A 16,699-nucleotide genomic window follows, 5' to 3' on the forward strand; every position below is an offset into this window, starting at 1 on the left:
CTCTTCAAAAACCTAGGGGTGATGATACTGTCCATGTTTTTATACAGTCTATGCTCACAGCACAGATCGTGAAAGCAGACTGCAGTTTTTTTTCATTTATTGCAACAAAGGGTAGAGACGATGTAAATAATAGATTCAGTGTGCAGTGTAGAGAGCTTTATTCATTAAAATGGAAGTTTGTGAGATCGCAATGGAGGGTAACAGCTTTTTAATGATTATAAAGAGAGTTTGCAAATGTGAAATTTAATTTATACAACAGTTTTATACATTTTTGATTTTATACAAAAGTTAATAGTAAGTGACTTACATTTTAGGAACACTGTTGTCTATTTTGTTCTATTTTGTCAACAAAAATATAGTTCAAAAACAAAGTCACAGCTGAGCCGCTACGGATCTATAGTCTTTGACACAGCGCTGTTTCGTTTATGAATGAATCTTTGCCTTTGAACAAATCTAGTGAGTCAATGATTCAATGACCCATTCATAAAGGGAGTCACTTGCTTCGTTCCTAAATGAATCAGCCGTTTGAACGAATCGATTGAATGAATGATTCAGTGACAAAGACAGTGACTTGGTGCCACCTACTGGCTGTTTCAGTTTAATTTTTAAAGTATAAATTGAGTCATTTAAATCATTTACATTTCTATATTCAAAACTTTATATTAAAACATTAATATCATAACATTGTTATTATGACATGCATTAATGCCACCTCTGAATCTTGTCAAAAATTCTGTAAATATTCCTTAACGCCACATTTGTGCTCTTCTGCGCCATGCAAAGATGAATTGTTGATGCTGATTTCATTTGACTGGTAACTTATTCTTCCTGATTGTACCTTATTATTATTTTAATTTAATTTATTGTTTAAATTACATTTTTTGAGAAAAGTTTATAAATGTAAATTTTTGGCACAAAAGATGACATACATTTAATACATTTCTGTCATTGATCAGAAGGTTTCTGTCCTTATTTTTTTAGGAGCACTAGTGCTCCTTAAAAGAATAAGCATAGAGTCCTTAAGAATGTAATATTAAATCTAACTGCAAACGTTTTTGCAAAGCATAAACTATTAAATATAATCTGCAAATAATTCAATACTGTACAGTAAATAAGTGTTTTGAGAGCAAAGTTAAACAGGCCAGTTAGAGACACTAATCATTCAAATTTTGTATTAAATCATTCTTTAATTTCACTAATCAATCTTTTCTTTTATTAAACACGGGGTCATTAATGATGCTTACATTGTAACGTGCAAATTCACGCACAACGTATCTTTAATTTGGCCAGAATTGCAGGTGCTTGTCTTAATATACAAGAAGGTTTATTAAATAAGTTATTAATAAATGTTATGATAGATTATAAAGTGTTTTATAATTAAATACATCCGAAAGGTAATTTAAAATTACCATTATTAACCTTGTTTGTTTACTCCAGGACACAAGCCTAATATGTATATACATAGATATTTGCTTATTATAATTGTATGATTTATACCTGAGAAATGCAATAGTGTTGTCAGATTTTAGGGGTGTTGGTGGGCCTTTTAATTAAGAACTTATTGGATGGAAAATATGGCCATTATATGCCAGAATGAAGCCAGCCTGATTTTAAGTTTCCTAAAACAAGCCCTAGATAGCTATTTGGTTAATATTATCCAATAGCCAGTGCGGCCTTCATGACATCAGCAGAAAGGAAAGTCCTTTCACAGGAAGAGAAAGATGTCAATTTTTTTGACTAAAGTTACAAAGTCAGACTCTTTTCTTGTTTGGACATATATGAAGAAGTAAATGGGGTCCATTTTTCATGTTGACTTTAATTGAAAACAATCTGTAGATTTGAAATAAGCCTCATAAACATGGAAGCTTAGGTTTTGATGAACGAAATTGCCTATTTCAAATAACTTTGCAGAAATAATGGCACCCCTTCCACATTAAGGCAGTACACAATTAGGCCCAATTAGTGCCCATTACCTAATCAAGCAGTTCTAGGTTAATTTCCTTAATCAAGTGTCGTAAATCGACAATTAAATAAGCAGTCATTTACATAATGAATAAATACCCTTATCTCGACATCTTTCTTCCTTCCTTTTTCCTTGGCTTTCCTTTCCTACCTTGCCCTTTTCCCTGAAGAATAAGGAAAATCACGCCCCTTCTCACCCTCCAGTGGTCGTGCGTCCCTCGCTCACCCCTCCGTGAAGATTTGTGCCCGTACAGACTGCAAAAGAGTGCGAGTCGTCTTGACAGAGGAGCGGGAGAGGGGCAGAAAGAAAAGGGGGTGGGTAAGAATCAAACGTACGCATCAATTTGTACAGTCTTCAGCAGCACCCCGTTTCCTGCGCCGATTTCAGGGGGAGCGGCTGGGAAAACACTGCGTTATTTGCGAAGCCGCAACAATGTAAATCTTTCCGTGCATCGAGTTGCCTGTATGTTTGATCGCGTGTAGGTCAATGTACAGTACGAACGGCAGCAGGAGAGAGAAAGAAAGGGAGATACGCATCGCTGGATATTATAGGTAAGAAGAGGAGAAAATGGATGCTTATATTTGACTCTTTGGTCATGCTCAGATGGTCCCCCCTTCTTCGCGCACCCGTCTTTGTGCTTTACTAATGTACATAGATTTGGCTGAAATCATATTGCAAATCGGGGTGCGTAACCACGCAGGTCTCGAGTGCTCACATTCCACGGAGCTCGACAAGAATGCCATTCGCCATTCTGATCCCAAATGTTCCTCATATGAGAAGGAAAAGACTGAAAGGGGGGTTACTCGCGACCCGTTCTCCTCGTCTTGTCAGGATTGAATGTGCAGTGCATTGTCTGAGAACTGTAATCCAGAGGTCGTCCAGTTAGTACAGTAGAGCACTGCCTCTGCATGCGTATCAATAACAAGCAGCAGAAGAATGGAAGAAAGGAACGTTGCGGTGCGTGGTCGAGCGATGATGCACGTTCGGGTGTCTAACTCACCCCACCTTTTGGCATTGTGCTTTTACGTGCTAAAGAATTCAGAATCAAAGCTAATTCCAACTATATTTGTGCATATGTGTATGAGAGGGTGACAGAGTGTATGATTTGTGTTGTGTATGTGTGTGGCAAGCCAATTTAACATTTATTTCTTAAAACCAACTAGTACTCTATATATTAGGCCAGTGTTTCCCAACCTTTTTTTAGTCGCGGCACCCTTTGGAAATTTTAACAGCTACTAGTACTTTTTAACTGGCGTTACTAGCATGTAATCTAGTGGTTGTGAACAGTAGGCCTATTTTTCAGTTTTATTAGTACTACGCACTAGTAATTATCCATTAAATACTAGTATCCCAGCAGTGACTATTCCATTGTTACTGGTAACAAATTGAATTTTTTTGTTATCATTGATTTTTTTGGAGATTCTGTGCATAGCGCTTCACTTGTATTGTTATATTTAGTATGCATTCCAGTTGTTGCTGTTATCTATTTCAGTTTTAGGCTACTAGTAACTATTCATTAGGTACTAGTAAGTATTTCAAACCATTCATAACATTCAAATAGTTATTAGCATTTAATTCTATTTTTCTAGTACTGCCTGAATAGAAACCAGTATATTAGATACTAGTCTATAATCCGTTTATTACTTGTAGGATTTTTAAATTAAACTGTGAAGCAGCCATTGTTACTGACCATTACTGACAAATACAAAAACAGTTGTAACTAGTGAAATAAGAAATTGGACTAGATTCTAATACTAGTATCTTACTAGTATTACTACTTGTAATACTTATACTAGTATTTAATTATATGTGTATATATATATATATATATATATATATATATATATATATATGTATATGTATGTGAGTGTGTGTGTGTGTGTGTGTGTGTGCGCTTACGTATACTTATATTAATGCTAGTTTCTTATAAATGGGTACTAATAAATCTGAAACCAAGCAAATATTTCAATAGGTACTAATAGATTAATTATGTATTATATGTATATGTATTAATCAGAAGTGAATAGTTGATACCCAAACTACAGTTCCTTACAGGATTAAATGACAAAAATTTGCAATTTGTCATCAGTAACAACAAAGACTAATTTGTACCAGTAACTTTACAATTTGTGTTGTGAAGAACAATAATAGTATCTAATGAATAGTTACTAAACTGAAAAAGATACTAGTCTCTAATAATTATTAATATTTACATTTACATTACAAATAAGTTCTAGTAACATAGAAATAGATACTAGTTCGGTATAAAGAATACATTTTTAAACTGCTTGCCATATGATGTGTGCCTGTATGTATATATTGTATTGTAATGAAGGTACTGCTGATTCCATAGCTGCATGTGTCTGCAGTGGGAGAGTGGAAGGCTTTTGGTATGCTGGAGCCTGGCCAAGATTTTGGTAATGGACTCCTGATGAATGAAGGATCACCTGTAGACAGAGAGCTGGCAGCCTTTATTGTTTGTCATTTGGATATATTACCATGTACACACCGTAATTGGATCACAAATATGCGGATTTTACATTTATGGGATATGTACAGTCTTTGTGTGTTTGGCACTAGAAATAATTCTTGTTTTACAAATGAGTGTTTTGTTAATTGTGGTCATGATGGAGTAGCCAGAGTATTCACTGTGTTGGCTGTCAGCAGCCTGTAAATCTGTTTATATGCAATATTTATCAGCACTGGGGTTTTTCTCGTGTTCAGTGGTTTGGGTGTAGATGTACATTTTGCAGTTTTGAAGGCGGTGCTAAATACACTCACTCACTTCACTCAGTCCGTTAGTGTGCTATATATAGTCTCATTCACAATAAATGAAGTGTGTGTGTGTATGAGAAAGAGAAATACTGGAGTGACTTAGTTAACCTCCTACCCACACTATGTATCTTGTTGTCTCCATCTAATTATTTATCGTCCTCTCTCTCTCAAACTGAGGAGTTTGTCAGCTGGTTTTTCTCATGAAGAAATGTAGTGTCTCTCATGGTTCAGTTTAGAATAAAATAAATAAACTAAAAATGTGATTCACTACAACTATGATGAGGTTAATTAGCAATGTTACTGTATGTCAGTGGATTATTGCATCGTTGCTAAGCGATTGTGTTTGAATTAGCCCAATGGACCCTTTTCACAAGACTGATGACGTGTTTAACGGTCATCAGCATCGTAAATCCTCGAAAGTTTTTCATATTTTTATTTTTTTTTTTTTTATGTATGTACATTTATAACACTATTCTTTGTATTATATCACCTTTGCATCAAATTACAAAAAACAGTTAACGCTAATGCGAGGGTGTTTCTAATGCAGCGTCTATGGGAGGGACGGTAAATTTGACATCGTTCTCTCTTCTGACAGCCATTATCAGTCTCGCTCAATTTTTTTTCCTTTTAATGAAAGTCATGAAAACACTATCGTGGAGTTTTTCTTTTGCTATTTGAGCAAATGGGAATGCAAAAAATATATTTGTGGTACTCTCCCATTCACTGCTATTCAAGTTAACCCAACTATGATGACTTCCGCTGCTGAGAAACCCGGAAATGTGAAAAAGGTCCATATTGTCAGACTATATTTGAAACATCATTCAAGAAAAATATCTGTCCTTAAAATTAAAAATACATTGCTAAGAAATAAGAAAATTCCAGTCAAAATATCCTCCCTGACAGTAGTAAGAATTTCTGCATAGAGAAAATCAAAATAGTTTCTGTCACATTAAAATGTGTTGGAATTAATATTTAACACTTGAAATAGAAACTTTTTCTTATTTGTACAACATAGTGTAAAGCATGTATTTGTGAGTATTTATGTAAATACATAAGTGTGTGAATATTATTGTGTATTTCTGTGCATGTTGAATTTAGAGATTTGTGTGTATGTTGATCTTTTGGTGTAAGCAGTGCCTCTCCCTATGCTGGCTGCAGTGGATGGTTTTTGCAGAGCTCCATTCAACATTGATGACTAAAGCTCAGCTTCAGAGTACCACAAACCCTCTGAAGTACCATGCAGTCCACACAAAAATTACTGTTTAAAACAGCATTGCTGTTCCCCAACACTGTTACTGCAAACAGAAGATTGTTTTAGTGTCTAAACTGTAGACGTTGTGTTGATTACAGATTGTTTAGTCACAGATCATTTAATCATTGATTATGATAGATATATCAAAGAACGTTAGATTATCATTTTGCACTTACAGTGGACCAATGTCATCACCTCTTCATATTACTTGAGAAGGGAATTAAATGAACAATTTACCTTTTCCTTGTAGCATTGATAGATTTATTAAGTATCTGATAACAAATAGAAAGACAAGTAGTGTATATAATATAATGTAATATGTTTAATTTGACTTCAGTGATATTTACTGTGTTCCCTCCAGGTTTTAAAGATTTAATGCTATGATAGGCAGCCTGTAGGCCAACCGTCCTGATTGTGGTCACGCTCCTGCTTTCTGTAATGGCTGACTGGAAGGAATGGACCACATAGAGAGCTAGTCATGAAGACCCGAACTAACAAAGAATCGGTGAGGGCATTACTGCATACTGAGATCAGCATAAAAGGTAGACCATGTGTAGATATAAGTCTAAATCAGTCAGAACCCTTTGAACCAAGTGCACTTGTGTGTTGTTAAAAAGTATTTGGATATCCATATTAGATTGTAGCATTTATTAAAATGGTATTTTTTTTTACTTAGTATTTTCACAAAACATACTTTTAGTTCCTACTCCTTTTTGGTCACTTTATCTGTTTTTGTCTTATGCTGTAATTTGTCATGCTGTCTTTCTTCCTCTTTCTTCTGTTTGCCCTCCCTCGGTCATGTTGGGCATGGCCACAGATGCCCGCTCGCAGTGGACGCAGGAGGGGGGGCAGCGAGGAAAGGAGGGGTAGACGTCCGCACCCCAGCCCCTCCCGAGCAGAGTGCAATGAAAGGCAAACAGTAAGATTTCTTGTATTTTCCTCCATCTGTCTTTTTTTCTTGTATTTCTTTATGATCTTCTCCTTTGTCCTAGTTTCTTCATCTTTGATAACCTCATCCTTGATCTACCTCATCTCTTTTTTCTTCTTATCTCTGTCACTGAATTCATTCATGCCTCATTTTTTGAGTTTAGACGATCTTATCCTGAATGTTCATGATCAATCTTTTTCACAATATTCCACACTAGTGTGCATTTACTGTATTTGTTGTGTGTTAAGAAATTTTATTGACTGTTTTGCATTTGCTTGTCAGCTTGTGAGCAAATTTTGTTCTTTTGTTGTTTTTTATACTAAATGTAAAAATGCAACTGCCTCACATCATGATTAAAAATTATACTATTAAGCAAAGAACTGCTGGAGAGGAATTGGCTGTTGGACGTTTCAGTCGGCGATCTCAAGGCCATGATTCATCAGAAAGTGAAGGGGAGGAGCATGTGCCACCGCCCAAAAGACAGAAAGTCCAGGTACTGATGACATTTTAGAAACATTGAATAAAATTCCATAAGATTGAACATTTTTGAAATATAATGATATCTGATTTTGCCACTAGGACTCCTCCAATCCCCCAGCGCCACCCCTTTCAACTAACACACCGACTTCAGCTCCACCTCCAACGTCAAGCAAGAGTCAATCAAGAGAAAGTGACAATGAGGATGGCCAATCACAAGGAAGTCGGAGCTCAGTTGGAGGCAGCTTAGCCAACAGTAGCAGCAGCATAAGCAGTGGACGGGACATTGACCAGGACAATCGGTCCTCTTCTCCAAGTCTCTCTGCTTCCCCTTTGGCCAGTTTGGATTCTGAATCTGACTCTCCAGATTCCCCAAAGCAGGGTGATAAAAACAAAGATGGAGGGACATCAAAATGTGTAGCAGAGGATCAGAGAGGATCAGGGAGAGGTGAGGATAGCAGACCAGAGGACCAGAGGGACAGTGAGGGAGGAATGGAGGGAGATTTGTCTTCGTTAAAGACCTCATCATCCCTATATACATCTCATCGTGGAATGGTGGACAACACAAGTGATGCAAGCAACAACAGGAAGTCATACTTCCCCCTAGATTCCAAACTTGCAAACAAAGTGGAGTATACAGGTCCTGGTGGTCCTGAAACGCTACACACCTGCAGTCGCATCAATTCTAAAGCAAGCACTCAGTGTGGGAAACCTGTGGTGGGAGGAGCTGAGTATTCCCATGGGAATTCAAATGTGAGCCATGGACCGACACTCCCACCTCCACCTGCCCTGAAACCTCTAGAGGTGGGGCAGAATGCTCCAGGTGGGGAAAGTAAAGCAGACAAACCAGAGAAAGGTGATAAGTCTGTTCCACCCTCCTTGCTTCCACAAACAAGTACCGTTCCCCAACAACCTCCTCCTCCCAACACTCACCATTACACCCCCACCAGCTGGTCAGGGGGACCTCCCTCTAGTTGTCCTGGCAACTGGGGATATGTACGTTATCCAGGAAACCACCACACACATCCAAGCCAGCAGCCTCCAGTACAGCAACAGCTGCCCTCTGTGTACAATTCTCCTTCTTCCACCCGACACTCATCCCACCCACCTTACCTATCTCACCCTCATCCCCACCCACAAAAAGAGTTCCTGCCCAGGTATAGCACTGCAGCTGAGCGGGAGAGGGGTGGGAGGGAATTTGGCAACAGAGACTTCCCTGCTAGTAATAGCAGTAGCAATGCAAACAGCAACAGCGGTAGCATCTGTGGTAGCATTTCTGGTGGTGGAGGACCCAACTCTAATGTAGGCCGGGATTTTGGGAATTTGCTACCTGGACAGAACAGAGAATATAGTGCAAACCGGGACGGACCTGCAGGACCACAGAGTGGTCGGGAATATGGACCAGGGATTAGAGATCGGGATCGAGGAGCTGGGAGGGAATTTCCTTTGCAAAACCAGCAGCTTCAAGCACAGGGCCGAGAGTTTGGAACTGAAAGCTCCGGAGGGGGTGGATGTCATCCAAGAGACAAGGACAGTAGGTGGGGGGATTTAGCAGGCCAAGTTAGGGAGGCAGGGAGTAACACTTATGCTGGTAATGCCAACCATGCACCTGTAGGTGCTCCACCATCTGCTTTACCTTCGGCGACCCTGGTGAACCGTGACCCAGCCGGTTCACCACAAAACAGCTCTGGTCATCCTCCCTTTTCCTCTGCAAATTCCATCCCCACAAATCAAGACTATTCTTCTCCAATGGATGCAAATGTGCAGCAAACACTACAAGGACAGACCCCCCAAGTACCCTCCAATACTGCAGACCTTCCACCCCCTCCACACTATTTAAGAGAGTACCCTCCTCCAGGGTCAAAGGATCCCTACCCACCCCCTGGATCGACCTCTTCTTCTGTCACACTTTCTGGTGTGCCAAGGGAGTTCCCGAGCCCACCTGGACTGGCCCCAAATCTTACTCGGGAATATCCTGGAGGACCTCCACTTCCACATCACCCTCACTATCCTGGACAGACAGCCTTGCCTATGCAGCACAGAGACAGAGAGAGGGAAAAGGACAACACTACATCTGCTCTTCATTCAAATCGCAATCACCCTCCATCCCTTTCTCCTTCATCGAGTGGTTCTGGACCTGGTCATCCCACCTCTACTTCTTATCCTCCTCCACCTCCTCCACCCTCCACTAGTTCACATTGTCAGCCCCCATCTATTGCATCCCTTCCAGGCAATCATGCTCGACAGGGCCCATATTCTTCATCCAATCAGACTCCACCAACCCCGCTCTCTCCTCTTCCCAGTCCCTCAACCAATCCAATGGGAGGGTTTAGTCCTTTTCCATCAACCTCTGCTCCTTCTGTACCGCTTCATGCATCAGGTGTGTCCACCTCTTGTCCATCAGGTTGCAGGCCTACTCCTTACCATGGCACTTTAAGCAGTCATACTCCTTTCAGTAGCTCTTACCATGACAACGGTAACCATGGAAATAGCAATGCCAGTGGCAATGCTCCCAACAACAGCAATAGCACTAGCACTCCATCATTACTGCACTCCCCTCAAAATACTAAAGTACAACCGCATCTCAGTAACCCCAGTCATAACAACACTGCTTCAACCCCCAGCACATCTGTTGGAGTAGATGGTCACTCTGATTCATCTTCTGGCCCAGTGCCACCACCTGTCATCAAGGAGGAGCCAGTAGAGGACAGGGAGGAGTTGGAGAGCCCTCCTCCAGTTCTCCGAAGTCCTTCCCCAGAACCAAAACCTGTTGACATTCCAATTCATGCCAGCCAATCAGCTCGGTAAGACTTGGTGTTTCATTAAAATCAAGTCTAATAAAACATCATAAACAAGTGAATTAAGAACAAAAACAGATCAGGATTATCATGCCATTGATAGAGATGCACAATATAATGGTGTCATATTATTGGCTGATATATAATATATGTCATATTATTGGCTGACAGCCTTCTGCATAACTGTGTAGTTTCACCCATATCTTGTTTGTCAATGTATTGAATTAGTTTAGCTAGCTTGCGATGGTTGTGTTTAAGAAATCTTACAACACCACTTTTATATCACATGGGTATTAGTCAGGTGCAAAACCTGTACAGGTTTTTTTTTTAGATTTATTTGCCTTTTTATTAGGATAGGACAGTATATATTGACAGGAAATGAGGTGGGAGAGAGGGGGGACAGGATTGGGAAAGGACTCGAACTCGGGTCATCCAAAGCACAATGACGCTATATGTCGGCGCACTGCCTACGAGGCTATCGGCACAGACATGTACAGGTTTTGACATGTACAGAAATCTATAATCAATTGTCAGGAAAACACGAGATTAGAAGATAACCTGATGTGCTACCTGATATAACCAAAACTTGGTTCCACATGATTGGGTGAATGTGTTGTTATGATAGTATTGGCATGTATGATTGTTTACCTCATGGAAAAGATAAAACCTCTTTGGTTTCAGGTTTCACAGGGTTCTTGACCGGGGTAGTGGGAACTCTTGCGCCCGTAGTGATGTTCTATTTGTTCCGCTTGATGGTTCTAAGCTTTGGAAGAAGAGAAATGAGGCCATAGAACGTGCTCGTAGAGAGGTCGAACAGCGCGCGAGAGACCTGCGAGAGAAAGAGCGGGAACGAGAGAGAGAAAAGGAGAGAGAGAGAGACCTGGACAGATATCTTCAGGTAAGAGACAGCAGAGCTTGTTGGTAGCATTGCAAAAATAATTTCAGTAATCTCAGTATTTTTACTAGTTTTGTGTCTAGTTTTAACATTTTTTAAACTAGATTCATGCACTTGAGAAGATTATTACATGATACTGCATCTTGTTTTCAAAAAATGAAATGTTTTTCTGTAGTTAGATCCTTTACACATTACTTGTCAGATTCTTTATAAACATTTTTCTCTTTTCAGCAGAAGGACAGTAGCACAAGTGCAGGATTAGGAGCTACAGCCACACGCCAGTGCTCTTCGCTCTTCTTTCCTTCTTCGTCCTCCATCCTTCTAGACCCTTCATCGTCTTCCTCATCCTCTGTGAACCTTTCACACCCAGCAGCCCATCCACAGCACCACCATGCCCACCATGCCTCACACCCCCACGTCATTCACCCCTCTCATCCTCTGCATCCCTCTCTTTCTCATTCCATTCCTCATTCTCTTCTCCTTCCTTCCATGGCAGGGGGCTCTCCAGTTGTTGGAGGCCCTCAGGGTGCTCTTGGCATTGGGCTTGGGGGTCCATATTTGGGGCCTGATACCCCAGCCCTCAGAACCCTGAGTGAGTATGCCCGTCCTCACGTCATGTCTCCGCTGGGCGCTGCCAGTCGCGCACAGGTACACCATCCCCACCTTCACCACCACCCTCACCCGCATGCATATGCACATGTTAACGCTCATCCCCATGTGCATCCTTCATTTTTCCTGTCCCAATTCCAAAACCCAGCTCTCACACACCCCCACCACCTTCCAGCTGATGCCGCCACGGCTGCTGCCATTCTGGGCTTTTTATATGGGGGTGGGCTGGAGGTAGGCCCCACCCATCCAGGGCATGGTCCTGGACCTGGTGGGTTGGCTGGGGCGGGGCTTGGAGGAGTGGGATTCCCTCATGCTGTAGCAGCTCAAAGAGAGCGCGTGAAGCCAGGATTTGAGTTTAAGAGCGAGGAGCGTGTCTACACAGCTGGAGCCTTAGCCGACCCGGCAATAGCTTTGTCACATGCACACTCGCACACACACTCACACTCCTTGCTGCTGGGGGGCGGGGCTGGAGGCGGAGCTCCTGGTAGTGAGGTTGCCCTTTATGGTACAACTCCACCCCCTGCACCGCCCCCTCAAGCTTTAGCCGCAGCAGCTAGGAATCCAAATCCTGTCCCTCCACCTCTGTCAGTCCCACCAACCTCCTCTATGCTTCCAGCCACACTCCCCGCCCACCAGGCTCCAGCCGGAGCCCCAGTGACCCCAGCAGCCCCCGCCCCTCCTCCTCAACCTCCTCCCCCACCACCTCCTCCTCCTCCAACAGCCTCATCTCTTCATCACCCCTCTCCACATTCTACCTTTCCAAATACACACCCTTCTTGTCAGCCCCCACCCCTCCCAACTCAGGCTACGCCCTCTGAACGATATCCCACCCCCGTTCGCACCCCTCCCAGCACCGAACGTGCAAGGAGCGTGGAGAGGGAAAGGGAGAGAGTAATGCCTGCCACAGAGAGGGAGCGAGAGAGGGATAGGGAAAGGGCAGGGACAGGTGGAGGAGCAGCAGGAGGAGGCACAGCGGCTGCAGGAGGCACAGGAGGAGGAGATTCTCTCGGCCGGCTACAGATGCTGAACGTGACTCCTCATCATCACCAGCATTCACATATTCACTCTCACCTACATCTGCACCAGCAGGACACAGGTATTCACCATACACACACACACTCACACTTTACACAGCACACTGTATTGCAGAATAAAAATTTCAGCAAATTCAGAATATGGTTCTGTCAATATTAGGGATGGGCCAGGATGGTCGACTATTCAGTGTTAATAACCAAATTAAATAACCAATTAAAATTCAAACATACTGCGGACAAAGATGACAAATGAAAAACAATATATGACTGAAGGGTATGAAGGAAAAACAACATAGCAAGATATTAATTGTGCAAATTTCACATTTTTGTTAAATTCAACATTTAACAAAAATTTGAAATTTGCACAGTTGTGTTAATATATGAAATATTTTATGTAATTTCTCACCATTAAAAATTGTTTACATATTAAATTTCATACCATTTATCGTCACCAAACAAAAAAACTACAACAAAATAATTAAACCGCTTAATGATTTGTACTTCTTTCAGATACAATCACCCAGTTGACAAATGCGTTTTTTCATAACTTGAGCATTTAGTGACAATTAAAGGGATGGCTCACCCAAAAATTGCCATAATTTATTCACCATCATGTTCCAGATCTATAATACTTTTTTCTATTGTGAAGCACAAAAGAAGATATTTTGAAAGATGACTCCACTGCTTTTTAGTCCAAACAATGTAAGTCAGTGGGGTTACATTATACTCCGTTAACTTGCAGTGTAAGGATGAAACAATTGAAACATTCTTAAAAAAAATTTTTTTTGTTTTCCACAGTAGTAAAAATAAAAAGGATATAGATCTGGAACAACACGAGTAAATAAAATTGTTTTTGAATCAACTTGTTTAGGCTGTCAGCATCACAGCAGCCATAAAAGTATCACTTCTGTAACAAATTTAGCAACATCAACAATACAGTTACTGTCAGCTAAATGTCCAGCTTCTCCCGGAAATACGACAGGCTATAAGTAAAATGGGTTGCGAACAGCAAGAATAATGGCAGCACTGTTCCTGTGCAAAATAATTTTTACCTACAGTGCCACTGGGAAACTGTGCTACTCTTATTAAATTTCCCACTTTTGTTTTGTTACGTATTTGGGTGGCAGCCGCGGGAGGGGTACACCCCCTGATGGATCCGCTGGCATCAGGGTCTCCCCTGGCCCGTCTGCCGTACCCAGGGGCTGCTCTTGGGCCTCCCATCCTGGCACACTCCCTCACTGACAGTGAGGTGCTTCGACAGCAGCTCTTTGGTAAGAGGTGTGATGATGTTCTGTTGCGATATATTTCATTGTTCTGTGTTAAATGATTTCTGCACTTGTTTTGCATGTTGTGTACAGGAGGTCCTTTCCGTGAGATGCCCCAGTCCTCGTCTCTGGGTGGATCCATGTCTGCAGCACACCAGCTCCAGGCAATGCAGCAGGCTCAGAGTGCAGAGATTCAGTTCCAGAGACTTGCCCTGGAACAGCAGTGGATCCACCACCATCACTCCCTCGCCCAGGACGAGTACTTCAGGTGAGTACATACATGTATATTGTATACTTAGCGGTATACCACATTTTTTCTGATGCAGTTTGAATTATTATCAAACCCAATATCACTGATGTTAATACCTATATCTAGAATTGAACATTTTTTCATAGAGGAATTTTTTAACAATAACGTATAAACCTTTCACGACAGACCTACCATGATTTCGGAGATTAATCGATTCTCTGAAAGCCACAAATCATTGAGATCTCAGCAAAACTGTTTAATAGCCAAATTCCGGAGAACTACTCCACCCATAATCCTAAAGAGAAATCCTATTTGCATTCACCAATTAGAGATATCTCTGTTACCATGGAAACGAGAACTGTAAAAAAGGGATCAGCGGTGAACTTCCATTCCCATGAAGCATTGCAAATGATGTAATCGAGTCTCATTACACTGTAAAACAACTTAAATATTTTAATATTTGGCATTAAACTTACATTACTCTTAAAAATGAGTGACTGTAAGTCAACAATTTTGCATTGTACCATCATTTTTTATTCAGTTATTCATTAGCAATGACTCATGGGCTGTGTAGTTCATTATTTGAAAGGCTTGATTTTAAACATGATTTATAAAGTATTATTCAACATTAACACTTAAAGGGATAGTTCACCCAAAAATGAAAATTCTGTCATTAATTACTCACCCTCATGTCGTTTCAAACCCGTAAGACCTTCATTCATCTTCGGAACACAAATTAAGATATTTTTGATGGAATCTGAGAGCTGTCTGACCCTGCATAGACAGCAACGCAACTGAAATGTTCCCAAGTCCAGAAACGTAGCAAGGAGATCCGTAAAGTAATCCATGTGACATTAGGGGTTCAACCGCAATTATACGAAGCTACGAGAATACTTTTTGTGCGCAAAAGAAAACAAAAATAACGACTTTATTCAAAAATTTGTCTCCTCCGCATCACCCTGGTGCCATTTTGGAGAATATCTGCTGGACGTAAACAACGTATGCTGTTCTGTGTCAGCTGCGTCACACAGATACGCTGTTTCCATTCAGATCAAATCACAACAACGTAGGAAACAGATCCGGTGTGATGCGGAGGAGACGAATTGTTGAATAAAGTCGTTTTTTTTTTTTCTTTTGCGCACAAAAAGTATTCTCGGAGCTTCGTATAATTGCGGATGAACCACTGATGTCACATGGATTATTTTACGGATCTCCTTGCTACGTTTCTGGACTTGGGAACATTTCAGTTGCGTTGCTGTCTATGCAGGGTCAGACAGCTCTCAGATTCCATCAAAAATATCTTAATTTGTGTTCCGAAGATGAACGAATGTCTTACGGGTTTGAAACGACATGAGGGTGAGTAATTAATGACAGAATTTTCATTTTTGGGTGAACTAACCCTTTAAGGCCGATATTTTTGTCAGTTTTATTATTTAAATCAGTATAAAAATCATCAATGCTGTAAGCATGAGTTGCCGATACCTACACAACCATATCAAATTTGATGTCTACAATGCAGTCTTTTTTGTTCTTTCGTCTTTGACTTTTGCCCTCCATTGCAGCCACCTAAAGAAAGAGAGTGACAAAACGCTGTGAGGAACACAAAGGACATGAAGACAGGAAAATGAAGAAGGGATGAAGTGCAAATAAAAAAGAAACAATCATTTCGAAATTCAGCACTGAATGACAAAAAATCTGTATAGAGCTTTGGATGTGACATCAGAACACATATCATTCAATCTGAACTAACTTAAATACAGGTGCAACAAACAATGTGTAAAAAAGTGAGATTTATAATTCTGGCACATACTGTGGCACTGAACGGTTATTCCCAAACTTCCCGGAGGATTCCTCATTGTGTTATTTCAAACACCAGGCAGAGGAGTTTAGGTCGTGGATTAGTCTATGTACACAACATTATGCCAGAGAGAATGTCTAAGAATCAAGTTCACTTTTATGTCTTTGCATGTAGCTAGATACTAAAAGCCCAATGGGCTAAAACTCTTGATCTGTTTTTATTTTTTTCTTGTTTGTTTGTTTTTGGAAAACTTTACCACTCTGAAAGAGTGTTTATGAAAGGGTGCATGAGATGAACAGCTTACCTTCATAATGTTTCTTTATCGTGTTCTTATTAAAATTATTAATGTTGTTTATTTGTTAATAATTATGATTATATAAACATTATTTTGTATTATTTTTTTACATTTTCATGGTACCACTGTTAATTTTTTTTTCTTTTTTTGTTGAATTTACCTTGTGGGGAAAAATGCAAGATAAAAAATAATGAAAAAGAAAAATCTGGAAATAAAATACCATTTTTTTCTATAAGTCTTTGTATGTGCGGTTTACTGTTTTCTACTGTATCTGTGCTTGTGTGAGTCATGTATGTATGTATAACAGTCAAAGCAACCACAACAATTATTTAAACTTGATTCAACCAGTTATTCATAATG

General features: G+C 40.5%; 1 protein-coding gene across 8 annotated transcripts; it reads left to right on the forward strand.

Moving 5' to 3' along the window:
- The first annotated feature begins 2,285 nt into the window (after positions 1–2,285).
- Positions 2,286–16,272, forward strand: LOC107704916 (atrophin-1-like). 8 transcript variants are annotated; one of them, XM_016507964.1, is made up of 10 exons: positions 2,286–2,514; positions 6,352–6,495; positions 6,808–6,909; positions 7,292–7,411; positions 7,498–10,199; positions 10,875–11,091; positions 11,320–12,793; positions 13,859–14,002; positions 14,090–14,264; positions 15,809–16,272. In XM_016507964.1, the coding sequence occupies exons 2-10, from the start codon at positions 6,469–6,471 to the stop codon at positions 15,840–15,842; spliced, it is 4,995 nt and encodes a 1,664-aa protein (XP_016363450.1). In that variant the 5' UTR covers positions 2,286–2,514; positions 6,352–6,468; the 3' UTR covers positions 15,843–16,272. The 8 variants fall into 8 exon arrangements, with proteins under 8 accessions (XP_016363450.1, XP_016363453.1, XP_016363456.1 ...); XM_016507967.1 differs by having other exon boundaries at positions 11,323–12,793; XM_016507965.1 differs by lacking the exon at positions 2,286–2,514 and adding an exon at positions 2,545–2,920.
- Positions 16,273–16,699: the final 427 nt, after the last annotated feature.

Source organism: Sinocyclocheilus anshuiensis, unplaced genomic scaffold (assembly GCF_001515605.1).
Source record: "Sinocyclocheilus anshuiensis isolate Anshui unplaced genomic scaffold, SAMN03320099.WGS_v1.1 scaffold702, whole genome shotgun sequence".
NCBI lineage: Eukaryota > Metazoa > Chordata > Actinopteri > Cypriniformes > Cyprinidae > Sinocyclocheilus > Sinocyclocheilus anshuiensis.